Source organism: Pipistrellus hanaki, assembly GCF_964339955.1.
Source record: "Pipistrellus hanaki genome assembly, chromosome: 3".
Lineage (NCBI taxonomy): Eukaryota > Metazoa > Chordata > Mammalia > Chiroptera > Vespertilionidae > Pipistrellus > Pipistrellus hanaki.
This window is the reverse complement of record NC_140505.1, coordinates 137,503,893-137,531,724: the sequence shown is the minus strand read 5'-3', so window position 1 is coordinate 137,531,724 and position 27,832 is coordinate 137,503,893. Positions and strand designations below refer to the sequence as shown.

The 27,832-nt window shown below is 37.0% G+C and overlaps 1 protein-coding gene across 2 annotated transcripts in view; it reads left to right on the top strand.

The window, feature by feature from the left end:
• The window catches only part of SLC16A7 (solute carrier family 16 member 7), a 127,637-nt gene that overhangs the window by 50,950 nt on the left and 48,855 nt on the right, over window positions 1–27,832 (top strand). For both annotated transcript variants that reach the window (XM_084877793.1, XM_084877794.1), the window contains 2 exons: window positions 21,794–21,925; window positions 25,534–25,777. In XM_084877793.1, the coding sequence (XP_084733919.1) occupies window positions 25,564–25,777 (214 nt within the window). In that variant the 5' untranslated portion in view covers window positions 21,794–21,925; window positions 25,534–25,563. The remainder of the gene's footprint in view (window positions 1–21,793; window positions 21,926–25,533; window positions 25,778–27,832) is intronic.

The window sequence follows — 27,832 nt, the reverse complement described above, 5'->3', positions numbered from 1 at the left end:
GTTATTTTACACAAGTGTCTCCATTAGGAAATAAGAAGTCCGCAGGTGAGACACCTAAACTCTGAGAGGTTAGAGAATGTGTTCAAGGTAAAAAGAGTGCAGGTTTGCACACAAGCTTTCTCACACTAGATCAAATGCTCCCCTTTTTAATCCTTCAGAATAGAGTGAAGGGTAGCAAGGAATTATGTTACACCATGGTAAGAATAACCTGCTCTCCATGGATCAAGACTCGTGAGGAGCCTGGGTCCTATCCAAAGGCCAGAAAAGCAAAAAAAGTCCTTGGTCTTCTGCTGTGGAGGACGCTAAGGAAGTCTGTTTACAAAGGAAAGCAAAGACAAAAAAAAAAGAACCATAAGACTTTTATCAAGTCCTAGGGTGTGGCTCTAACTCCTGTAAACTGCCTTTGCCATATGACTTTAGATTACTTTATTTTCCCCAGCTTTGTTAGATATAGTTGACATATGGCACTGTGTAAGTTTAAGGTGTACACTGAGATGACTTGAAACAACTGTATATTGTAAGATGTTTACTATGATAAAGTCAATTAGCATGTCCATCACGTTACATAATTGCCATTTTGTTGTTATGGTAAGAAGATCAAAGCTCTACTCTCCTAGCAACTTTAAAGTAAATAGTTAGGTGTTAACTGTAGTCACCATGCTTTATGCACACACAAATCCCTGGCAATTATTCATCTTATAATTGGAAGTTAACACATCCCATTTCTTTCCACACCCTTCAGCTTTTGGTCACCACCATTCTACTATCTGTTTATAGATTCCATGTGTAAGTACAGTTTTTGCCTTTTTCTGTCTGATTCATTTCACTTAGTATAATATCCTCAAGGTCTATCCATGCTGTCTCAAAAGGCAGAATCCTTATTTTTTTTTATATTTTTAGATGTTTGAATTATTTACATATAATACATACGTCTTTCTTATCTTCTGTTATAGATGTACATGTCTTTTTCCATTTATCCATCTATGGACACTTAAGGTTATTCCATATCTTGCCCATTGTGAATAATGCTGCAATGAACATGGGAGTGCGGGATCTCTTTAAGATAGTGATTTCATGTTTATCTGTATACCCAGAAGTGGGATTGCTGGATCACACAGTAGTTCAATTTGTAATATTTTGAGGAATCTTTCTACCATGTTTCATAGTTGCTGCACCAATTTGCATTCCCATCAATAGTGCCAGCAGGGTTCCCTTTCCTCACATCCTCACCACCATGTTATCTCTAGCTAGTCTTTTTGACAATAGCCATTCTACTTTTCTTTTTTATAGCCCATGGTATCAGCATTTGAAAGTTTTGTGCTTTCATTTAAAATAAAATTTCACTCAAAAAATTTAAAGCTTTAATTTTCTTATACTGAAGATATACTGTTATTTTGAAGTGTTGAAGGATCTCATACCTGGTGACATGTGAATGGGCCAATGGATGCAGTTTTGTCTTAAACTCCATATACTCAATTTTCTTAATGTCTAATGCCTTTGTAGTGTTTTTAAAACCAAGAGAAATAATGGCTTTTAGCTCACTAATGGAAGTGAAAAGCCAAAGGACATCAAAACACCTATGTTAGTATTATTGCCTCTAACAATAGACAAAACTATACACTTGATCATATTTTATTACATATCCCTTGGTATGTGCGTGTGCGTGTGCGTGTGCGTGTGTACACAATGCACACACAGATATTTGTGGTGTTTGGGTGTTGGAAAGGGGAGGTGAAGAGTTATTGATCTGTTTTAACTAGAAGTGTGTAATGGTCTGAGCTTGTGTTAACAACTTAGGTAGTCAACGATATTGAGGCTTTCTTCAAGTAGACAGATTGGAGGCAGGGATAACAATTGGAAAGCTTCCAAACTGATGGAAATTAAGTGGTGCCTGTAGGAAAAAGGAAAAGGAAATAAGATTTGTTGCCCGAGGAAATAGGGTTTTTCCACATCATTTCAGGGAATGCATTCCCAGGCTACACATTTGAGGTATAGTGGCAAGATCTATTGGAGTGAAAACAAAAGACTGTTCCCAGGTACCACTGTCTCATCCACTGTCAGGTGGCTCAGTGCTGTCTCGCTGCAGAAGCAGCCCAGGCTCTGGGCCTGTAGACTTGCTCTTGTCCCTACCAAGCCCAGAAAGAGGCCCAGGACAGGATCAAAGCCCTAGCACCTCAGGCTCCAGTGGTCCAGCACAGTCTGTTCCTGTCCCGTGTGATCTGCCCTGTACTCTGGCCCCCTGAAGCTGCTAAAGGCAGAGAGTGCAAAAGCCTCTGGTCTTTGGTAAGCTCTGTTTATGGTTACTTAGATTTGGGGAGGAGTAAATATTTTTTCAGTCTATCCAATCACTTTCCAGGATCTTCCAGGGATTCCTGCCCTTATAATCCTATCTGATCTTCTCCCCAGATTTTCCCAGGCTAGACGCCTCCTCTTTTGGCTTCTACTTTGCATGCCTCATCGTTTTGCCTCTTCATCTGGATTCTTTGGTTTCATGCACATGTTAAAACTTCTCCCTGACTCTTTATTCCTTCCCTCCAACACCCACCCTTGTCATCCTGGCTAATGGGCCAGTTGTTCGTCCTGGGAGATTGGAAAGCTGGTCTTCCCTATCTGCTTGGGGATTAATGTCCATCACTTTGGTGGAGGAGGTGGCTGTCCCTGGGGTGTCTCTGAGGCTGTGGCTTCTAGACTTAATCAGGCTCAATCAGCTTGGCTCCATTCTCTTTTGTTAATAACTAACTCTCTGCCTCTGTGAAAGTAGAATCTGCTAGAATTGACAACTTTGATTTGATGGTAGAGAGGGAGAGACAGTGTTCCTGACTCTGAGATTTTGAGCTGAATCACTGGCCAGATGTTGGTGCATTTATTTAATAGAAAACCGTGAGACCACAGTGCGTGGTGTGGGTGATATCAGGGAGCTACGTAAGTGAAATCACAGATTCTGGAGTACAGGATGGTTTTAAAGCACTTTCTCTGTGAACATGATTCCTGCATTAGCGGAATATGGTAATGTTATTGGCGGGGTACTCTCCCTGTCCCCACCCGTTGCTGGTGAAAGTGGGCCTCTTGCCATGAGCAAAGCTAGAGAGCAAGAGACAGAAAATTCTTTTGTGTTTAGATTTGTGTTCCTCTATGTTTTACAGGGTTGCATTGGGTTCCACACTCTTAGCCAAGAATCTTTGTTTCCAGGTTAGACTGATAGGCATGTATTTTCCCTACATTGCACTTTCCTGCACATACTGTATGTGCCCACTCTCCCTTCCCTAGTGATCTGTAAGGATTGGACTAGTGGTTCCCTGCGAAGCATAAATTTGCAGCTTTCTGGTGAAGCTGCTCAGATGGCCTTCCCTTGATCCTATTTTATTATATATATATATATATTTTAAAATATATTTTATTGATTTTTCACAGAGAGGAAGAGAGAGGGATAGAGAGTTAGAAACGTTGATGGACGTTGATGGGAGAGAATCATTGACCAGCTGCCTCTTGCACACCCCCTACTGGGGATGTGCCCGCAACCAAGATACATGCCCTTGACCGGAATCGAACCCGGGACCCTTCAGTCCGCAGGACCACACTCTACCCACTGAGCCAAACCGGTGCTGGCCTATTTTATTATATTAATAATAATAACTAGCTAATTACCTTGGTAACAGTAATATCTTCTATTGACTGGATAACAGTTAAAGAAAAGAAGGGTCTTAAATGTTTTATGTGCTCAAATCACTTCTAATAATTCTGTCAGCAGCAAAAAGCGATGTGTGGGGGAATCTATTGAAATGATAGTATATTTGTATACTTGTGTTTAGGACCACCTTGTTCCTATTATATTTCCCTGTGGTCTTAAAGAAATTATTCCATGAAGAGTAAGTTAAAGACTTTTTTTTTATATGCTTATCAAGTTAAAATTTTCTTTTTACGTTATAATTCTGAAGGATAGTTAAATAAGGGAATACATTTGGATATTTTTCTCCTGTAGGTGCTGACTTTTAGCTCCATTATAATTCTAGAATCCAGAACATAATAGGATCACAGTCTGTTTTGTTAAATGAATGTTAAGATGATGGTACTTTTCCTCCCAGAAAAAGAATACGGGGACACTTTTTATCCAGATCAGTAAAGGAACCCATTAGAAGGTTCTCATGGTATTTGTGAGGAATGTAGTTTTTGTGCCTTCTGACTAGTTTACTGCCTTTCCTCACCCAAAATATATGCCTGAGCTTTCTGCCCTGGGGAATTTCTTGCACTTTTAATTCAGATGAAAAATTTGGGCTTTCCATATAACCTCACTTTTCACTCCTTAGTCAGAATGCAAAAAAACCATGAAAATCTCACAAGGGAAATGCGCAAATGCTGTGTATTCTTTGAGAATAATACTACAAACAAATTCATTGCCAAGAACTTATTGTCTTGCTTGAAACTCTGAATTAAAAACCTGTTCCAAGAGCACACTTGCTCTTCATCAAGGTTCCCCCTGAGATTTTATTTCCTCTCTGTCCTGTACCTGCATTATTGAATTTTGGAAACTGGAATTAAAAAAATAAAAGCTCACATTAGTATACTTTTGGAATTACTCTTGAGAGTTTTTCTTTTCATTTTTTATTAAGGTATTATATTTGTCTTAACCATTGTGGCACTGCCCTACCCCCCCAACACACACACACACACACACACACTCTCTCTCTCTCTCTCTCTCTCTCTCTCTCTCTCTCTCTCTCTCGTGTTTGTAACCTTGGCAAAGGTTAGTCACCTTCAGCTATTCTCTTCCCAGGGCTCCTGTACAGTTGCCTTTTCCTTTCTCAAAGGTTTATGTAGCAAACACCACAGGCTGCATTTATCTCTCACCCCGCAGAACCAGTGATTTAACTCAGGTAGCCTGGTTTTCTGTGGTGTAACTGATATAGTCTTGTAAACAAAATGAATAAATTGTTGAAGTTTTCCTATGATTACATAGTTGTTAAAAGTTGTAGATTAAAGTCACTTAGTGATACTTGTTATTTTTTTCTACTTTAGCAAATACTAACTTTAAATTAGAAATTTTGAATTTTTGGTAGATTTTTTAAAAACAAATACTTTAGATGTTAAATAATTTAGTAGGAAAAATAATGTAAGTGGAAAAAAGTGAATTCTACATGTTAAAACAAATATATGATTATATCTCTTCAAACTTTTCTAACAGGCTCTGTAATATTAACAGACCACAGTTTCTATCACTTAGAAGTTAATAATCATTTGTTTTCATAAAATTGAGTCTTAATGTTCATATTTGTATTACCTATAAAAGTAGTTGATAAAGCAAGCAACCTTATTGAAATTTTATTCCTTCCCCCTTTAAAAATATAATTGATTTTAGAGGAAGGAAAAGGGAAAGGGAGACAGAAACATCAATTGTGGGAGAGAATCATTGATCAGTTGGGTTGCCTCCTGCATGCCCCCCACTGAGGATCGAGCCTGCAACCCAGGCATGTTCCCTGACCGGAATCGAACTGCTACTCCCTGGTTCATAGGTTGACGATCAATCACTGAGCCATGTCTGCCAGGCATCCTTTACCTTTTTTTGAAAAAGAAAGTCATTTGAGGGGTCTCTGTAGAGTACCAAATGAAGTTATATTTAATTGATCAATCACCTCTATTATTACTTCAGGTAACTTTACTCTAAATAAATGAATGGAACACTTACTAGCTATTAAATACTTTGCTGTGTTAGGACAAAGGTATTTGAAGCTTTCTCAAATGTGTGTTTTTGATTGTCAGATGTACTACATAATTGTACTATTCATAGTACAGCTTGTACAGTGTATTATAATCTTAGTGTATGTTTAATTTTGAACTGCGCAAAACTTCCTGATGCTTTTATTTTATTTTTGAACTAATGTTTTTAATAGAAGAGACAGAAAAATAACAGATCTTTTTTTGTAAAGATACTTGCTTTGTTTGGTTAAGTTCTAGGAAATGTTCAGAGATTGTTTATTTTATTATTATAACCATTATATACATTTAGAAATGCAGCCTATTAAGATAGATGGGAAACACATTTTACAACAGGCTTTTGCTTAGTGCATAGGTCCAAATAAAGGCATCTTTCACATGGAAAATCAAATTTCCAACACCCACCGACCATGGAAAGGTTGGATTGCCGTTCAATAGAGAGGAAAATGGACTTTGGATCCAGACAAACTAGAAATGGAATCCAGAACCCAGTGTTATTAGCTATATTACTTTATATAAGTAACCAAATCTCTGAACTTCGCTATTTTCATACTTAAATTATATATGTGCTTATCTTATATGGTTTAGAAAAATGATTATTGTTGTAAATTGTTTGGTAAAATACCTACCTAGAATATGAGACACACCCAATAAACAATTGCTCTTACTTGGCCAGTGTAGCTCAGTGGTTGAGCATTGACCTATGAGCCAGGAGATCACAGTTGGATTCTGGTCAGGGCACATGCCTAGGGTGGGAACTCAATTCTCAGTGGGGGGTATGCAGGAGACAGCCAATCAATGAGTCTCTCTCATCATTGATGTTTCTCTCCCTCTCTAACTCTCCCTTCTTCTCTGGAATCAATAAAAATATATTTAGAAACAAACAAAACAATAGCTATTTATTTCTCCAAAGATTATTGTAATTTCTTCAAAAAATGAGGAAGGCAACACTGACCTATCAGAATCATTATCACTGTGAGGGAGGACCTTTGCGACAGAAGGCATGCCTTTACAGAATGACCAGCAGAGTAATGAGTGTAATGTAGGCAACAAAATGAAACTAACTGGCTCTCAAGGGATTCAGCACATGACCTTGCCTTCTTTAATATTGTTCATAACTTTACTGAGTGATCTAGTCTCAGAATCAGTGAAGAGCCCCTGGAACATTATGTATACAGTACTTTCACAATGTGTTTTATGCATAATTTGAATACAGTTGAAAATCAGAGAATCCAAAGATTAAATTTAGCAGTCCTTATGGCCAGACTTGGTCACCTTCTTTGACCCAGGATATAACTTAAGCCAAGTTAACTTTAACTGTGAAAAGTATGAACTAACTGTGAATGTCAAAACAACTTCTTCAAGAAGAGAGAGAGTTACCTTTTCCCTATTTGAGACAAAACAGGGGCAAAGGCAAAGCAGAGAGTCTCTTGAGATATGTGTGTGAAATTGCCTCTGGCTAAAAGTTAATGATCAGTTGCCTCTGAGTCGGAGAAAAGTGTCAAACTCATGTTCTGTCTCTATTCAGGTAACTTTTAAATTATACAAATTGAGCCATGTTAAAACTATGCTGTAGATTATAGACTTTTGGTGTCCCCCCTCCCCCAATCCCTTTAATATAAAATGATTTTATGTTCTGAGCTTTATGAAAGTGGAAAACTGTTTATAATGTTGGATGATAGAAAAAGAATTTGCTCTTGAGTTGTATGAAATTGAATCTAATGAAAGATCCTATACTTGTATTAGGAAAATAGAATTTTTAATGTTTTTATGAAACAATTGTCATCGTTAAAACCTCTTTGCTGACAGATGATTAATCATAATTACTTAAAATAATACAGTATATTATATAGCCTTCCAAGTCTTCATTAGTCAGGAAAATTATAAAGTTTGCTGAACATTGAAATTTTGAAAACAACACTGAATCTTTAATTACTAAAAACCTCACTTTTACTTGATATGTAAATATTAAAAGTAATCTTGCTTTCCTTCTTCAAAATTATAATGATTTATATAAATATCTATGTGTACTTTGTTGAACAAATTGTAAAAATAAATTAGGTTTAATTATGGGGCTTAAGCAATAAGTTTCCAAAACATATGTGATTATATCATTCAAAAATATGAAGTTATTGTATAGGTGTAATTCAGGTGATGCCATCTGTATAATTTAGATGTAATTAAATGACATTGCTTATTAAATTTTACAGTTTTTATGGTTAGTTTCTAACAATAAAAGTATCTGTTCTGTACCTTTACAGATTAATCATATCCTTAACTGAATTCTCAACATAAAGAGGTACATTGCTTAAACCAATGAAGCAACAAATTAGATGGACTTATATAGAGAGTTCCTATTCTTTCTAAAGGGTTTGAACATTGTTATCTTTATTTAGCAAGTATTCCAGGGCAAGAAAATTTATTTTGGTTGTATTCAGACTCAAGTGATAAAGACAAGCAAGCATCTAAAGCTAAACATTATTATGGTGCCACATATGCAATTTCCCATTTATATTTCTCTTGAACGAAAATGAAATGTCAGGCAATGATTGATGATTATATTGTACAATGGAAATGTGGAGTTAGTAGACACATTGAAGAATAAGTATATTTAAAAAATATATTTTATTGATTTTAGAGAGGAAGGAAGAGGGAGAGAGATAGAAACATCAGTGATGAGAGTGAATCATTGATTGGCTGCCTCCTGCATGCCCCCTACAAACAGGCATGTGCCCTTCAGCCCACAGGCTGACACTCTCTCCATTGAGCCAAACCAGCTAGGGTGAAGAACAAAGATTTAACAGTTGACAAAAATAGAGTTAATGGTTTATTGGTCAATGTTTCTGCTGTTTATGAGAGGGAAATCATATTTTATTCCTTAATACGTTTCTACTTGGAGATATCTAACAAAAGAGTAATATGCAAATTGACCATACCTCCACTATACCCACAAGCCATGCCTACCAGCCAATCAGAGCAGGTATGCAAATTAAAAAGATATGCCAGTTAGCATCAAAAGCCCTGCCTCCTAGGTAGCCATTGCCTCCTCACAGTTCACCCAGATTTGATTCTGATTGGCCAGTATCTATGTCAGTCAGCATCTCTGGGATAAATATGAAGCATTGTCATTTAAAGTTTGAAGCAATCTGCAAGCAATCTAAGTATAAAACAAGTATTTGACTTATGATGATTAAAAATTAAGTTTGAAATTTTAACAATTAAGACTTTTTCTTTAAGTTGAGTATGTATAGATTTCTTATCTTTTTTTAAAAGTAGACTCTTTGATTTGTCTTATTAGATAGTTGCATTCAGAATCGGGCTTGTACATACTTAATATGTAGGTGCTATTGGCTGTGTCCAGTGGATATTTACTTACTTCTCACTTATTTATTGAGAATATGCAAATCAGGTTACCATCTAAAAGTTTGTCTCTGCTCATTTAGCCCATTATCTGATGTTTTCGATGAATTGCTAAAAAGTTCACTGAGACCCTTTTGGCAGTTACCCACAGATATTAAACACACTAAAAATGAGAAAAATAGTGATTATCAATGTTTTCTATGTTATAAAAGGAGTAGATGTTGGAAAACTTACCTCAAAATGCCAGGATTACAGTTAACTTGCTTTGCAAATCACATGGCCAAGCCCAGAGTAAAAGTGAAAGGGAACTATTTAAAGAAGTGAATACAGGGAGGTGGATAACTTGTGGCCAATTTCCCAACCTACCATAATTGTGTAATTATATAGTCCTTGAATAAATCTGATGCATGACTTAATAAAAAATGTGTTTATAAATTAATGCATTAGTATCTTTCAGTATAAAGCATTGAAAAGGAAAGCTAACCCTTCAGAAAAAAAATTGTTTGGAGTCAAGCTTTTTTGATATTAATCAGTGCTTACACATTATGCACTTATTAAGTGTAGTTCATGACTATTATATGTTTTACTAGTTTTTCAGATGATCTCATATTTCCCAGTGGATATATTCATAAGACCAAATGACAATACAGGCTAAATATTAATTAAACCTACCTTCATGAAATCTGTTCAAAACTTAGAATCTCTATTATTTCATTGTCAATCGACCTTCAGGCAAATTGTCAAGAAATTTATGAGGGTACCATCATGAATATGTGTTCTCAACTGTCTCTTGGGTAAAATATGACTCATGTCGTTCTTGTTCTTAAAATGATTAAGCCTCAAACCTGAACTTGACAGCAGACTCATTGTATAGATTGATGTTCTCAATGACTCACATTTGACAGATTTGGCTTTTGATTTATTATGCTACTAGGCATAAACAATTTACCTCACTTTTTAGTAGTTTTTACTATGGTCTTTTACTAATTGGGTGAAAAATTTAATTTCTTTTATACTTGTTTCATATGCATTTAGAATAAGCTAATTTTAAATTACTTTTACTTTATTAAAACATAATTTTAATGTGTTTCTTGTATGCTGATATAATTTTGCTCTTTTCTTTTTTATGTCAAATACCTAACAAAACACTAATACATACATGTATATGTATATTTGCCAATTATTTTATTACCATGATCTAGCCAAACACAGCAAATATACTTGAAAAACAATAATAATTAGGTACAGCCCCCACTAAATGAGTTTGCAATTTTTCAAAAGTAAAAACAGCCTAAACCGGTTTGGCTCAGTGGATAGAGCATCGATCTGCGGACTGAAAGGTCCCAGGTTCGATTCTGGTCAGGGGCATGTACCTTGGTTGCGGGCACATCCCCAATAGGGGATGTGCAAGAGGCAACTGATGGATGATTCTCTCTCATCGATGTTTCTAACTCTCTCTCCCTCTCTCTTCCTCTCTGTAAAAAAAAAAATAAAAAATCAATAAAATATATTTTAAAACAAAAAGTAAAAACAAACAAACAAACAAAAACAAAAAACCACACACACACACACACACACACACACACAAAAAACAAAAACAAACAAAAAAAAACCAACAACTAAGAAATCACTTATCTCATACTTCTCAGTACACCATATTTAACAAGAAAACAAAATGCAATAAATGGAGTCAGGGAGAATAATATAAAATTCCTTCCTACAGTATTTTTTTCTATTAAGAAGATAAGAGAAAATTATCATTTATTATATTAAATACAAAATTATCATTTATTATATTAAATACAACCAATTTTAAGTAACGTTTGCATAAGTTAGAAAGAAGATTCATATAATGCATATTCTGGAGCCTACCCCTCTGCCTAACTGCCTGATTACCCCTAACAGCTTGCCTGCCTGTCTGATCACCTCTAACTGCTCAGCTGCCTGCTTAATGGCCCCTAAACACTCTGCCTGCCTGCCTGCTCTTCCCTAATAGCCCCTGCCTGGGCTCATGCCACCTGGGCTTCATCTGGAAGGACCTCTGGAATCATGTCTGGAATGTGGTTCGGCTATCTAGTCTAATTAGCATATTACACTTTTATTATTATAGATTAATTTTTATTATTTCCTTATTTATTTAGCAACACCTGAGGATATTTTCACATTGATTTTTAGGGAGAGTGGAAGAGATAGGGAAAGACAGAGAAGCATCGATGTGAGAGAAACACATTGATTGGTTGTCTCCTGCAAGTGCCCCAACCAGGGCAGGCCCAGGGAGGAGCCTGCAACCAAGTTATATGCCCTTGCCTGGAATTAAATCCCGGACCCTTTGGTCCACAGGCCTTCGCTCTATTTACTGAGCCAAACTGACTAGAGTATAATTATTATTATTATTATGATTTTTTAAATATATATTTTATTGATTTTTTTTTACAGAGAGGAAGGGAGAAAGATAGAGCGCTAGAAACATCCATGAGAGAGAAACATGGATCAGCAGCCTCCTGCACACCCCCTTGGGGGAAAGTGCCCGCAACCAAGGAACATGCCCTTGACTGGAATCGAACCTGGGACTTTTCAGTCTGCAGGCTGACGCTCTATCCACTGAGCCAAACCGGTTTTGGCATAATTATTATTTTTAATAATAAATCTTCCTTCATATTCTGTGAAGGCTTATATAGATTACTATCATGAATTTCACTATTTTGCTGATTTATCCTCTACTTTCAACCATTTTCTTAACCTTATCTTTTGGATTATTTTCTAAAATGCAGACTAACTAAATAATTCCCTGGCTCATAAAGCAGAATAAAAATTAAAGAAAAAAGAAAACAAAAAAAAAAAAAACACACAATAGCTTGAATTCTGTAAAATGTCTCCCACTAACTACTTCTTGGAATCACATGAGATGAGAGAGAGAAAGAGATCAAATGACTTTTTTCCATTACTGTTTCTCACCATTGCTAAGGTCATCAGTGGAAACAACAACAACATTGTCTATTTAAATAAAGGTCTCTTAACACCCCCAAAGTAACTGATCCCCAAGGACCAAAGCTGAGGAGCAGGCTGTAATGGCAAAAATGTTCCCTGTCCTAATCTACACCAAATTTGATCTTCTGTATCCTAAAACATCACTGTATACAGAGCCTCAGGAAAACAGCTTATTTAACTTCTGTATTTAAAATATTTTTCCACTGCAATCCTCTTTCTGCTACTGTCCCAGATTTGAATTGTCATTCTAGTGGGCAGGCCGGAAGGGGTAGCAACTTGTTCCTATTTCAGATGCTTGTCACGCTGTCTGTCAGGCTAGGGTGTTTGGTATGGGCTAACAAAAGCCAGAGAGCTTCATGCTCTCTCGTGGAGCATGAAGGAATGTAACGGAAGCATTAGGACAAAGAAGTAAGTGAGAGCTTTTCATCCAAGGCTGAAGCAAAGACAGAACAAGCCTGAGTAAATGGCGTGGAGCTGAATGGTACCCAGTCAGGCAGGAGAATCTCTGGTCCGGAATGCTGGGTAGATGCCAGGGTATATGAGAAAAAAGCAAGGTGGAAACAAAGTTAAACTAATGAAATGCTTAATTTAAAGATGTTGCTTGGAATTATGGGTGTCTCCTGCCCAGTTGGCAGCCAAACCTGAAAGAGCAGCCTTTAGGAGAAAGTTAAGTGGGAGAAAAATGAATACCATGTGCAATGGGAAAAGGTTTCTAGTAGTTTTGTTACTTCTAATTTGGATTAGTACACGTGTGTCATCAGTTCCCAGAGGACTGTATTTGTTTATTTATTTGTGTATTTTTGTGGGAGCCACAGGTTTGACCAGTGAAAGTGAGAAAAGGAGAAAAGGAAAAATAAGAGTTTCTTCTCTGTGTGATGATGCTTCTTTCCGGTGACCTTCTGGAAGTGACAAGCAGGATCCAGCCAATTGTTTTATTTTCAACAGCTCATGTAGCTCCAATCTAGGTTGTACAATATTTAAGTTCGGGTCCATTCCCCCCCCCCCTCCCCTTCTATTCAGCACTAACTTCATGACCAGCGTTCAATGAATATCACACAACAATAAAATCAAATTCTAATTACAGGGCTGGAAATTGTGGATTCTGTGGAACTTCACAGTGAGGCTTCCTTAGAGAGGATCTCCATAGTGAATCTTCAGAATGCCAAAAGCTGTCAGGAAAGTGATCACTTTCAGCTCTACCTCCTATTTCAGATAGGTTTCATTTAACAGTCCCCATTGATGTCAGTGTCTTAAAATTACAATAGTAAATTTGACAAGAGGAATATCTTTTGGAATGTTTGTAAATAATGTTTATCATTGTTAGTCATCTTATTCAAATTCTAATTTATGATTAGAGCAATATATGATTGACATGATTTCTATTTGGTAGTTCATAGTATATTTTTAAATTTAAGAATATATAAATGGGATAAATGGGAAACAAAGATGTATTGTGTATGAATTGCACTATTATATACTTACTTAAAACATTTTGAGTATATAATATATGAAGAGCCATTTGCATTCTATCTTTGAAAAATATCTTCATGTGATTTACTTGCAAAATCAAACTAATTCTCCCACTTTTCTGGGAATATATATTTTTTATTTTTTATTGAATTTATTGTGGTGATATTGGTTTGCAAAATCATACATGTTTCAAGTGTAAACGCAACACAACATCATCTGCATACTGCATCATGCACCCATTACCCTAAGCAAAGTCTCTTTTTGTTTCCATTTACCTCCCTTTGCCCACCTCCACCTCTTTTCCTCTAACTATCAACACACTGTTGTCTGTGTCTATGTGTCATCCTATATAATAAAGAGGTAATATGCAAATTTACCAGCACTCCAACACAAGATGGCCACCCCATGTGGTCAAAGATGGCCGGCAGGGGACGGCTATTTTGGGTGATCAGGCAGTTGGGAGGGACCAGGCCTGAAAAGAGAGGGCAGTTGGGGGCAATTAGGCCTGCAGGGGAGCAGTTAGGTGACTATTAGGCTGTCAGGGGAGTGGATAGAGGGTGATCAGGCAGTGAGGCAGGCAAGTGAGCAGTTGGGAGCCAGTTCCAAGACTGGAGAGGGTGCAGGCATGCTGAGGGATTACCCCCCCCCCCCAAATGCACAATTTTTTTTTTCACCTTCTAGTCCCCCAACACACCTTCCTTCTGACAGCTGTCAGTCTTTTCTATGTATCCATGCTCTATTTCTAATTTGTACTTCAGTTTATTTTGCTCATTAGATTCCACATATAAGTGAAATTATATGGTATTTGTCTTTGACTGGTTTATTTCACTTAGCATGGATGAACCTGGAGATTATTATGCTATCTCAAAAGGTCCTCTTCCTTATTCTTTTTTTTTCTTTTTTTAACACCTGAGTAGTATTCCATTGTATAAATGTAACAGAATTTTTATCCACTCATTTACTGATAAGCCCTTGGGCTGTTTTCAGATCTTGGCTATTGTAAATACCCTTCAGTGAACATAGGTGTACATATATCCTTTCAAATTGTTTTTTTTTGTTGAGATTCTTAGGATATAGTCTCAGAAGTGGAATCACTGGGTCAAAAGCAGTTTTACTTTTAATATTTTGGGAAACTCCATACTGTTTTTCACAGTGGCTGCCCTAGTCAGCATTCCCACTAACAGTGGGTGTAGGATTCTATTTTTCCACATCCTTTCCAGCACTTGTTGTCTGTTGATTTATTGTTTAGCTATTATGACAGGTGTGAGGTGGTTTTAATTTGCATCTCTCTGATAATTAATGATGTTGATCATTTTCTTCATTTGTCTATCGGCATCTGTAGTACCTCTTCATAGAAGTGCCTAGACAGGTCCTTTGCCCATTTTTAATTGGGTTGTTTGTCTTCCTGGTATTTATTTGTATAATTTTTTTTTAATATTTTGAAGATTAACCCCTTATCAGAAGTGTCATTGGCAAATCCTGGGAACATATTTTTTTAAAGCACAAGACAATATACTTCAATATTTTAATCATGAGAAAAGAAGAGCTATTCAGATGTGTACTATCCCCTAAGGATGTCATACAAGAGCTTTTGTGGAAACTAAGTTGTTATTTGGAAATGAATACAATTCTAAGCACATTTAAGGAACTAATACTTGACCTTTAGTAGCCTCTAGTATTGAATTAAACACATGGCCCTATCTGATTGCATATTAGAATTTCCCCACTTCTTACTTTCAAAAGAACTTTTCCTATAGTTTTTAGAACCTTGGAAAACTTGCTCAGAGACTGTCTATCTGTCCATTAGTTATTTTTGAATGGCAGTAGCATTTTCCGAGAGAGAGGGAGAAATATGTTTTTCACATGCTAAGTTTATAAATAGGACTATTTTGGAGTCAGAGAATCAAATATGAGCTGAAAAGGAACCTCAGGGAACACTTATTCCTTTTTTTTTTTTTTTTTTTTTTTAACAAAAAAGGAAACTAAGAACCAGTGTGAAAGTCACTTGCTCAAAGGGTTACATCACTTTATTATAATACTGTGACATTTATTGTGATATATGTATTTAAATTATTCAGTGTAGTATCTCTGTACTACATAAAGCAAGTTTCAGGACACTTGAGTCATTTAATCACTTGGCCATTTTATATTTCCAGCAGTCACTATTCCTTTATATTCAGGCTGGTAGCACATTTTATAGTGTGACTCTTTGAACAGTATTTTTTTTAAGTATTTGGTTCTAATGAAAATAGTAACTCAGTTATGTATGAGTCTCTATCTAATAGATTTTATTATAGAAAAGTTAAGTGTATTAGACCTTTTGGGACCACACCATTGATCATTTCTTCATCAACACTCCCACTATTTTGCAAACTGAAAGAATTTACTAGTGTCTGATTTAAGTCTATAAAGAGGATATTAAAGCTGAAATCTATTAAAATGAACCACCCAGTGAATTTAGAGAAATGGTATTTGTTAGGATTCTAAAACTGAAGGAAAGAACTGTGGAACTCTTAGGAACTTAATCAAGTAATTATTTGTGTCTTCTAAATGAAATTAAATTGTGTTTTTTATTTTTTGTTCATAATCATTTATCTCCTACCCATGCTTCTCATGTTTTCATACCCACTAACTTTGATCTAAAATATGTATAGTATAAAAAGCCAGTGGCCGTAACACTGTAACGACCAAATGACCAGTCATCAGGAGTTGCACTGATTGGTTCCACAGTCATGGCAGTGGGATTCTGGACCTCTCTCGATTTCATGCCCTGGGCCTCTAGTATGACAATAAAATACAAGCCAATGAAGTACACAAAATGTCCAAGAGTAAGCTTTAAATACATGTTAATGTTTTGGCTCCATACCTAAAGTCCTTATATTCCAATAAACATGTCCCTTTAGTCTAGATCCCTAAAAATAAAATTATGTTTGGAGATTTGCCAAATTACCAGAGCCAACCAATGATATAGCTAATCCATAGCCTCCAAGTGGCATGAAAGGAAATAAATATCTGTTGTTGTAAATCCTAATATTTTGTGGAAACTCCATACTGTTTTCCACAGTAGCTGCATCAGTCAGCATTCCCATTAACAGTTGGATAGAACAACAAAACCTCAGATTGGGCATGTAAAACAAAATCCTCAAACGTATAGCATGGGTTTTAGTAATGGGCAGCTGGTGGTCAGGACCCTGCTAGAGAAGGTAAGAAGAATGATAACTTGTGTTAGGCAGCAGCAAAATATTTCATAATACTTTTGCTATGGTATCTTGAAAGCCAGAGAATGCACACAGTGCAGTTGGGGTTCTGGGACAAGAGATTTGGAGAAAAAGATATGTGTAGCATGGATTGTCTGTTATTAGCTACTAGAGGTCCGGTGCATGAATTCGTGCACCAATGGGGTCCCCCGGCCTGGCCTGAAGGATCAGGCCGAAAATGGCTCTCTGACATTCCCTGAGGGATCCCAGATTGTGAGAGGATGCAGGCCAGGCTGAGGGACCCCACTGGTGCACAATTGGACAATTGGGGCTGGGAGGGACTGCGGGAAGGCTCCAGGGTGTGTCCAATCCATCTCACTCAGTCTTTTTTTTTTTTTTTTTTTTTTTTTTTTAATATATTTTATTGATTTTTTACAGAGAGGAAGGGAGAGATATAGAGAGCTAGAAACGTCGACGAGAGAGAAACATTGACCAGCTGCCTCTTGCACACCCCCTACTGGGGATGTGCCCGCAACTCAGGTACATGCCCTTGACCGGAATCGAACCTGGGACCTTTCAGTCCGCAGACCGACGCTCTACCACTGAGCCAAACCGGTTTCGGCCCATCTCACTCAGTCTTGATTGGCCCGCCAGACCCTAGCAGTAAGCTAACAGGTCTTAAGTAAGCCCTAAACCCAATATTAAACTTTAAGAGCCAACAACATTGTCATAAGGTCAAGTATAATCTTCTTTGACTGCACCTTCTGAACTCACTGGGGCTGTAGTCTCACCTCCAAGACTCTCCCGGGTAGGAGTCCACTGGTTCTTCAGGGCTTCCCTGGGCATGGCCTATTTAGGGCTGTCTGCAGGGCCCCACCCCTGCAGCAGTCCTCTGCCTGGCCCCTGCCCCTGATATCTATGGCTCTTTCTGGATGGGTTCCAAAGCCTGCAGCTCTGCCAGGCATCTTTTGAAATCTAGGAGACAGCCATGCCCCTATGGCTCTAGCATTCTGCACGCAGACAGAGATGGTGGAAGAGTTTGTAAAACCATGAAAATTTATCCTCCTGAGGGGTGACAACAATGACCCCATACTCGGGATCACTAGAACTGAACCTGGGGCAGCCCGGGGGCTCAGTGCTGCAGGGCAGAGAGCAGAGCCAATGAGTGAGGGAGGCAGCACACGCCAAAGTCCCACATGCTCAGACAGACCCTCCTTTGAAACCACTCTGCCCCTGGGGCCCTGGCACTCCGTGAGGGATGAACAATTTTAAGGATTTCTGAATTGTCTTGGGGTTATTTTTCTACTGTCTTATAATAGCTCCCGCTTCTGTAGAGATGTATGACTAATCTTGTGGAATGGTGTTTTGTGCATTCCTTTAGTGTTTTTCTTTTTACCACACGTTCTCATTCTTTTCAGTATGGATGGTCTGAAAACTTTCCAAATATTTAAGTGCTGCTTCCTTTTTGATTAACAGTTCTGCCCTCATTTATTTTTCTCTTTTGTACATTTTAAATAATGCACATTAAAAAAATGTATTCTTACAAATTGTTCTGCAATGCAAATATACAATAGCTTGGGAAAAAACATTTAAAAAACAAAAGCCTGGGAGGTAGGAGTAAGCTGAAAGAGAGTAAATTTGGCAGGGGAGGGGAGGCATATGTAATACTTTCAACAATAAAGATTGAAAAAGAGAAACCAATGTAAAAAGTCAGATCAAAACAACTAGAACAGTACAAGTTTTATATGGCTCTGACTTCACAGTTTCCTAATACATCACCAATGTCAGAAATCTGATCCTTCAGCTGGCTCCATTACTTGGGATTTAAGGAAATGAAATACCTTTTCTTCTTGTTTCATGTCACTTTCTCTATCCATCCAACATTCTCCAATATCAGTTAGGACTTTTCCTTTCAAGTCTTGAACGCTGACAGACTTAACTTTCACAATCTGAAACATTATCTCTACTGTTTAGAAGGTGATAAGCTCTTGAAACTTCAGTAGACTTTTGCTTCTTATTTTATTTTTTTATTAAATTAATTAGGGTGACATTGGTCAACATGAACATACAGGTTTCAGATGTGGGTTCCAATGTTACAAGATCTGTATATTGCACCATGTGCCCATCACCCAGAGTCAAATCTTTTCCTGTCGCCTTGTATTAGGACCGCCTTCTCCCTCACCCCCTTCTGGCAGCCACCACGATGCTGATTGTGTTCATGAGTTTTAGTTTTGTTTCCCACATATGAGTGAAATCGTAGCTTTTCAATTTTCGCTTTTTTCTGACTGGCTTATTTCACTTAGCATAATGTTCTTAAGGTCCATCCATGTTGTTGCAAATGGCACTATTCCATCCTTTCTTACAGCTACGTAGTATTCCATTGTGTATATGTGCCACATCTTCTTTACCCAGTCCTCTTTTGTGGGACACTTTGGTTCTTTCCATGTCTTGGCCACAGTGTGTAATGTTGAAACAGGGATGTTCGCTCTCTCACTGCTCCACGCTCACCCCTGCTGGGCTCCCTGCTCCCTCTGGCCCCACTGCTCTCTGCTCCCCCACTCTGCCAAGGGAAGTGTCTGCTCCTGCCAACTTTCTTCCTTCTCCATGCAGGCCGAGCCCCGAGCTGTTCTCTCCTCTCATTTTCCCATTTAATTCCGGTTGCCCACCTTTATGTGTTTCAGGGTGCAGGTCTCTCGGGTATGCATCTGTGTTGAGCGGGGATTTCTTTGTTCCATTATAGATGGTTACCTTGTTGAAATGTCCAGGAGAAAAGAAAAGTTGAGCCCTTATGCTGCCATTCCTCATACATCACCGGTCTTTTGCCTTCTTTATAGGTTTTCCTGAAGAAACTCGCTTTTTCCTCTCTAACTTTTTGTCAACTTCACTGTCAGAATCACTGCCAGAAGAGCTTGAAGAAACAAGTTCCTTTGATTTGGGCAGTGGCTCCGCTTCTGCAACTGACCATCCCTGGGCTCGCTCTCTTCTGACTTCTTCCTCTAAGGAGGAATCAATGCCACTCCTTTCCACATTTTGCTTAGAAATGGTCTTCGGCTAAATGTCCAATTTCATCACAACTTCTACAGTAGACGTTAGAAGATGATCATAATTCAGCCAAGCTCTTTTCCACTTTATAACAAGCACTGTCTAACCCCATTGTCCAATAACATTTTCCTCATTTCCATCTGAGACTTCATTAGAATGGCCTTTATGTTCTGTATTTCTACCATTTTCTATTTAAGATGATAGGTATTCTTTTAAGAAGATCTAAACTCTCTCTATAGCTCTTGCTTTTCTTTCTGGGCTCTCACCAGAATTGCTCTCAACAGTCCATTTACAGGCAATAACCTTTTCCTAGTATGTACCTCAAAACTCCCTGTTACCCAGTTCCAAAGCCACTTTCACATTTGTAAGTATTTCAGGGAGCTCTCTGCAACCTCATTTATAGGGATACTAATTCCTTTCATGAATTCTTCACTCTAATGACCTAATTGCCTTCCAAATATCCCATCTCTTAATGCCATCATATTGTAGATTCAATATTAACATGAGAATTTTGGGGGAACACGAATATTCAGTGTATAGGAACCTTCAAAGCATATTACAGACCTGAGGATTAGGACAGGACATTAACATCCTTTTGGCAGTCATTATTTCAGCCCACTATAATTATCTTTCCAAAATTCTGAAAGTATAGTATTAGGGAAACTGTTTAGTATGGGATATCAATGTCTAATTTTTCATAAATAATTCTGAGCTGGTTCATATTATTTTCCCTAATTTGAAAAAACAACTTTAGTTAGTGTGACCCTTATTACAATTAACATTTTCAGAGTCCTTTAACTACTGCTATAATTTACATCTAAAAATAGGTTTTGTGTTACTGACATTTTGTGGGCCAGGCACTATTGATACCTCTCTTGTCTAGTTGTCAAAGTGAATCAGTCAGTAGGATTTAAAAGATGGTCCACTTAAAAGAAACAAACAACCTTCGAGGACTAGATTCCAATTTTAATTCAGTTATGTGTTGGAAAAAGAAAATATTTGGTTCAGCTTCATTTCTGTTATAAAATTGGGTGAGTTGTCACCTAAACTTAAAACATTGTACATTAATTTGGCATTCCTATATCCTTTTATATAATAAAGAGGAAGCAGACAAGGGAGCATATTAATTCTTTTAGGTGAAAACATGACATTTTACTCAGTTAGTCTCTCATTGACTTGGCTACTAGAACGCAGTCCAACCTAATCTGACCTGGCAGCTGGTTGGCTTTCACTCACCACTTCAGGTCAGGTGACCCTGGATGCAAAGCAGGCAAAAGGTTATGTAATAGAAAGAGTTGACCTTTTCTTAGTGTTAATCTAAGCAAGGGAATGTTTGGGCCAAACCAAATAAACTCTTAAATACAAGCTGCTACACATTCATCACCAGATTTAAGATGAAATAAAGGTATTTAATGTATTAGGGAGGGTTAGCAGGTTCATCTGTCGCCCAGACTTGATTAGAAGTATGAATTCTAATACAGAGGACTCCTAAAATACTTTTCTCATAACCCTGTCTGTCTCACTGTAAGACATGTGTATTATTGATAGTATGTCTAATACTTTAAAACTTTCTATTGTACTTATTTTCATTGTCTTTGGGAATTACACTAAATGAATGCCAATAAGTTCCCTTCTCATACTGGTGGATATATAATCTGTATTGTTGCTTATAGTTTTAAAAACTAAATCTTTATTTTATATTTTTGTTCATGCACATTTTGTTCATACTTTAGTTGTCCTTTTAATGTATTGGCAAAGAAATATAAACCTAGATATATGCAAGGTGATACAAAAATGGTTTACAGTTATATGGGAAAAAATACAAAATTAATAAATAATGATACATGAATAAACTTTGTGTTTTGCATACTCACAACTGTAAATCTACTTTTGCCCAATCGTGTATATTCAGTTTTGCTCATTATTAAACCTTGGTCACAATGTACTGGAACGAGTGATAGCTAGTGGCTCCAATGATGCTTGTAGAACTCAATTATACATGTAACCTGTGTTTTCTATTTCTTTAGATAATACGGAGTCTGCTCTACCTCGCTTCCTCTCTATTGCCTTCAAATACCACACTTTGAGGAATAGTGACTGGATTTACCACGTCCACGTATAAACCAAAGAAGCCTGTTCAAGTGGGAATCTGTCAACAGGTAAAGCTATACTCTGTTTTCTTGATTATGCCCACAAATAAAAGCCATAAATTGTATAAAATATTATAGAATTGTGCATGGGAAAATAAATGAGGCCAATGAGTGTGTATGATTTGGACCTTGACTATTAGTCATTTAAAGAATTGTTAATATGGACAGGTGACAAACTTGAAAGTATAATTTTGGGTTTTACTTCACAATGATTCAGTTAAGGTATCATCAGATTTTAATTTATATGGAAGAAACAAAACAGATAGACTATAAGGAAGTGTATATAAATAGTGACTTGTAATTTGTAGTAGGTGGTTACAATTAAAATTAAGGAAATATCCTGGGGGGAAAAAAAACACTACAAGATCATATACTAAGATAAACTGCTAAATTATGCAAAGAGGAAAAAAAAATACAGCTCAACCATATAATGCTTTCACTTTTTCTTTTTTTAAATATATTTTTAATGATTTCAGAGAGGAAGAGAAAGGGAAAGAGAGGTTGAAACATCAATGATGAGAAAGAATTATTGATTGGATGCCTTCTGTCCACTCCTCAGTGGAAATCTAGCTGGCAACGCAGGCGTATGCTCTGACCAGGAATTAAACTGTGACTTCGGGGTTTCTGCAATGAGTCCACTTCTTCTATGAGCATGGATATTTATCTGTAAAATGGAAATCTCAACAACAACCTAGCTCATTAGTAAATTTTAATATTAATATTTATAACCTAATTGAATGTTAGTAAATTTTAGTATTATTCCCTTGATATGATTATCTAAAAATATAGAATTAAAATTAGTTAGAAATCTATGACTTTTGAAATGACTGAAAAATAAATCATCCAGTTGTATTTTTAAGGGTTTACTATAGCAGATGTAATAAAAGCTACAAGAGTTTAAACTCATGAATTAATAATGAAAGATTTTTTTAACCTTTATACAAGCAGGAAAATTGCAGAATAAGGACCTTAAATTTCATAATTATTTTTACACTCTGGTAATAAAACAAAGTAGATGTCCACATAAATGCCCTTTGGTATTTTCCTTAGTATTCCTCTATGTTAAAAAAAAAGATATTTTCAGGCAATAAGAAATTTAACTACTTTAAAATATAGTAACAAACTTCACTAATATGTAAATTCAGATTCTTCAGACAACTATCAAAGGCCGATTTAACACTCATGTACATGTCTCTTTTTCTCTTTCATTCTTAAGTATTTATACTTTTAAAAATACATTATATCCAGTGCTCCTGTGCTGTGAACCAAAATTCAAATTAAATATGTAGATGATTTTGGTTATTGCCAAGAAAGCAAACATTATTACGAAAGCAGACTGTAAATATACAGAAGACATTCAAATCTTTTCATGTCATCAGCGTGTATCAATTAATAGAATAGGGCAAATAAACTGTGACCAAATACTGGAAGTCCTAATCAGACCAATTACATAAGAAAAAAAATGTCAAAGGCATCCAAATCGGAGTGGAATAAGTGAAATTGTCTCTGTTTATAGATGTCATGAACTTGTTCTATAGAAATCTGAAGATTTTGCCAAAAACTATTGGAACTAATCAGTGAATTCAGTATTAAAGTTGCATAATCCAAACAAACATTGGTATTAGGGAACAAAGTTGTTTGTAATTTACTTTAAATTGTTTGAAATGTGTATGATCATTGTTTCCACAGGAGAGTGGGTTGTTACACCATAAAGCAAACAGTTATGCTCCTCAGCATGTCCAAAAAGACAGTACCCTTCTTTTAACAAACAGTAAAGTATTATACTATTCATTTGACTAAGAAAATATCATTGCTACAGAAAATATATAAAATGTTTCATTCACAATTTTTTCTAAACCTATAAGATTAGAAATTATATGGTTGCAATTTTAACATGACCTAAGTTAATTTTAATGCAATTTCAACTTAGAAATGCATTAAAATTAACTTATTGTAGATCAATAGAACCATACAATTTATAATCTTTCTAGAGGCCCAGTGCATGAAATTCATGCACAGGCAGTTCCCTCAGACCTTTCCAATCGGACTTCCCTCTTGCAATCTGGGACTGCTGGCTCCTAACTGCTCACCTGCCTGCCTGCCTGATCACCCCTATCCTCTCTGTCTGCCTGCCTGATCGCCCCTGCCTCTGCCTGATCGCCCCTAACTGCCTCTGCCTGCCTGCCTGATCACCCCTAACTGCTCCCCTGCATGGCCATATCTTGCCCCTAACTGTCCTCTCTGCCTCGGCCCCCACCACCATGGTTTTGTCCAGAAGGAAGTTGGATGTGTGGAAGATGGCCAGTTGACCCGTAAAATGAGCATATTACCCTTTTAGCAATATAGATAGATTATATAGGATATGGTTTCTTAAATGGGGGGGGTGGGGAAGCTTTTGCAGCAGGAGAAGATACTCTTGGCAGACAAAAACACATAATCCCTATATATGGGCTGATAGCCAGTCATATGCACTATACTACCAAACCGGTCATTAAAAAATTGAACTGCTTTCTTACACCTTACACCAAACAGCTGTTGTTGCCCTTAAAACCCCTCCTCAGCCCCCACCTTAGGCTTTGCCTTTGCAGTTCACCAAGAGTAGGTTCTGATTGGTCGGTCTCTATGCTAGTCCTCATCAAAAGATCCGCCTTTCAGGCAGCTATTGGCTCCTCGCACTTCACCCGGATTTGGTTCAGATTGGTCTGTTTCTATGCCAGTCAGCATAAAAAGCTCCCCTTCTTAGGCAGCCTTTGGCTCTTCTGAAAAGTCCAGAAGGCCCCACTGACAGCTGTTTCTCTCTTTGGGCCTATCTCTGGGCCTGATCCACAGCCTTCACTGGGGCTGCTGATCAGACCCTGCCTCTCTCCCTGGGCCTCTCTCCCTGGGCCTCTCTCTGCAGCCACGGTGGCAGTGGTGATGTCATTAGACCTCTGGCCTGCCCCCCCCCCCCCTTGCCCTGCGCACCCCGCTGCCTCCATGCCCCCGCCCCCTCCCGCCTCCAGCCTTGCTGTGATAGGAGCCTGTGGGCTGTGGGAGAGGGACCGAAAGGTGCTCCATGCACTTACAGGTGACTGGTCATCTTTCTGGCTGTTTAGATCGTGACAGCTCTAGGCTATTATTAGTATAGATAGGTTTAGAAAACAGATCTATGTTGAAATGTTTTTAAGTAACTTTAGTTGTTTTTTTTTTTTTTTTTTAAATAAATGGTTATATAAAAACTCAAAACATTTTGGATTAAATTTTTTTTCAGTTTTAAGTGATGCTAGCTCAATTTTTTTTATACTTAGAAATCAGATTGAGATTGCTTTTATTTATTTTTTTTTGTTGGTTGGTACTTCAGTAAAGATCTGAAATGTTAACTCCTCTTCAAGTAATGTTTGCTTCCATAAACAAATCAAATGCTTTCAAGTCGTAGCACATAGCAGTCAAAGTTACATACCTCATTCCGTTTTTCAAGTACCTTTTCTGAAAAATTTCTGAGTACAAGGGTATTAATAATATTCATGAAAAATTATATAGTTGTAGGTGTAACTGGAAAATACTATTTTAATGTGATCAAGAGTGAAATGTAAAAATTAACATAGGGTTTAAACCTGTATTTCATTATTTGAATACAGGTTACCGGACTTTCAAAGAGAAGAGCAGAAATGCCACCATCTGCAGGTGACCCACCAAACCCACCTCCTGATGGCGGATGGGGCTGGGTAGTGGTTGCAGCGTCTTTTATCTCCATCGGATTTTCATATGCATTCCCCAAAGCCATCACAGTATTCTTCAAAGAAATTCAGCAAATATTCAGCACTAGCTACAGTGAAATAGCATGGATATCTTCCATTATGCTGGCCGTAATGTATGGAGGAGGTAAGGTTCTTTTGAATAAATATAATTTTGAATTAAGAAAACAATTCATCTACCCTACAATGTGGTACATGTAGCATCTTGATATATTAGAGCCCCTTTTACATATGAACTACTTAAAATCAACTAAATTGGTAATCGGAAGGGAATTTTAAATTTTATTGCTTCAATATCATAAACTATTTACATCATTTTAAGTCTTACTATAATATTTTTTGGATAAGGATTTCTTTGTACAAACTAAGATTTACTAAATCATAGACCTTCTAAGGGTCCATTTAATTTGGAATAAAGTCTATATTCTCCAGTGTTTCTATCATCTCTTACGATTGCTACAGTTAGTAGAAATGTTTTCTCCTGAAAGAAAGAAGCTCAAGTTGTTGACAGTTGATAAGCCAAAGAAGTACTTCACCTTAAGCTGTGAAAATGGAGTGTAATTATGTACCTTTGGACCCATTCAGGTTTGTGTGATAGAAATAATTCTTTATCTCTGCAGTACTCATTAAATATGACACTTTAAAATTTAAACCGTTGCCTGACAATTATCTTGTTACATTTCATATTCAAATGAGGGTATTCATGAGGGATAATGAATAAATCAAAGTACCATGTCACTTCTGAGTGTTAAAAATTATGTATGTATAGATAGAAATGAATTGGTGCTTTTGTATGCCAACTATCTTCTTTAAATCAATTTCAACAGCAGACCAGACTGTCTTATAGATGTTTTTAAAGTAACTTCTTAAAATATTTAGATTTCAGTTTTCATTTTTTTAATGGTATATGTGACTTTAAGAGACAGGTATAAACTCAGAATACACTGCTTAAAGTACCCATGCAAATCATCTAGTGCAATTTGTTACTTTCAAGGTGAGGATAATGTGGCTCATAGTGATTGAACTATATCATTAGTAAAACTATCCAATATTTATTAGTATTAAATTTTAGCTAAGACCTCTCTAAATGTTTGCTGTGTGTCATCCCTAATCTTCTTAATAATCTACACCACATGTGTCAAACACAAGGCCCGCGGGCCAAATCCAGCCCGCCAGGCCTTGCAATGTGGCCCGCACCGCGCTGTCATCACTGCACTCCGCTGTCAGTTTATGACATTGTCAGTTTATGACTGTTCAGTAAACCATTCGGCCCGCGATTTAGGCTGGATTTTAGATTTTGGCCCCTTCTCTGATTGAGTTCGACACCCCTAATCTACACAATAAGTATGAACTTCTCTCCATTCTGTAGCTAAGGATATAGAGAGAAAACAAAGAAAGTCTTTCCAACTCATTAGTCTTTCCAACAGCTCATTAATGGCAGATAGAAATTGAGACCCCAAACATTTCATCACTGTGCTATTCTGCCTTTCTCATGTCTCCCTCTTTGCCTGAAGAAAATGACAGACCTAATTCAGGCCTTTGCCCAACCAAAGTCATTTGTTTAGTGATATAATTATTAATATTTAGTATATTGTTTATTGTACACCAAGGTAAAATTTTTATCCTCCAGTAATCCTGTGTGTGTGTGTGTGTGTGTGTGTGTGTGTGTGTGTGTGTGTGTGTTTTCCACTTTTCTGAATGTTAGCAATTTTACATTAATTCAGTATATGTCTCCCATACCCTTTTGGTTATGTTAAATTGGTGCATTTTCCCCCCAGTAGCAATAGATATCTTTAAAAATGCTATTTGGCCATGTCATTGAAAAATTCTGCTTCTAAAACACTTTCTGAGTTTCTCCTTTGGAAGTTGCTTTAAGGCTTATGACTGCTATTTCTGATGACTGTAGAAGTAGTAGATACTGTGCTTCAGGTTTTCTTTCTCTACCCTAGGGGTCAGGGTTCTTTAATAATGATTTGCTAAAGCAACACACACAGTCATCTTGTCCCGAGCTCCACAATGTGCTAATGTTAAATACATTAAATACAACTGAGACAGATTCCTTTAGTGAATTAACATTTCTATTAAATTTAGAATTCTGGTCCTTTATATTCATAATTTTATGTTGAGTAGATAGTTGATGAACTCATAAGCAAGAAAAAATTTTGTATAACTTTTTAATTAA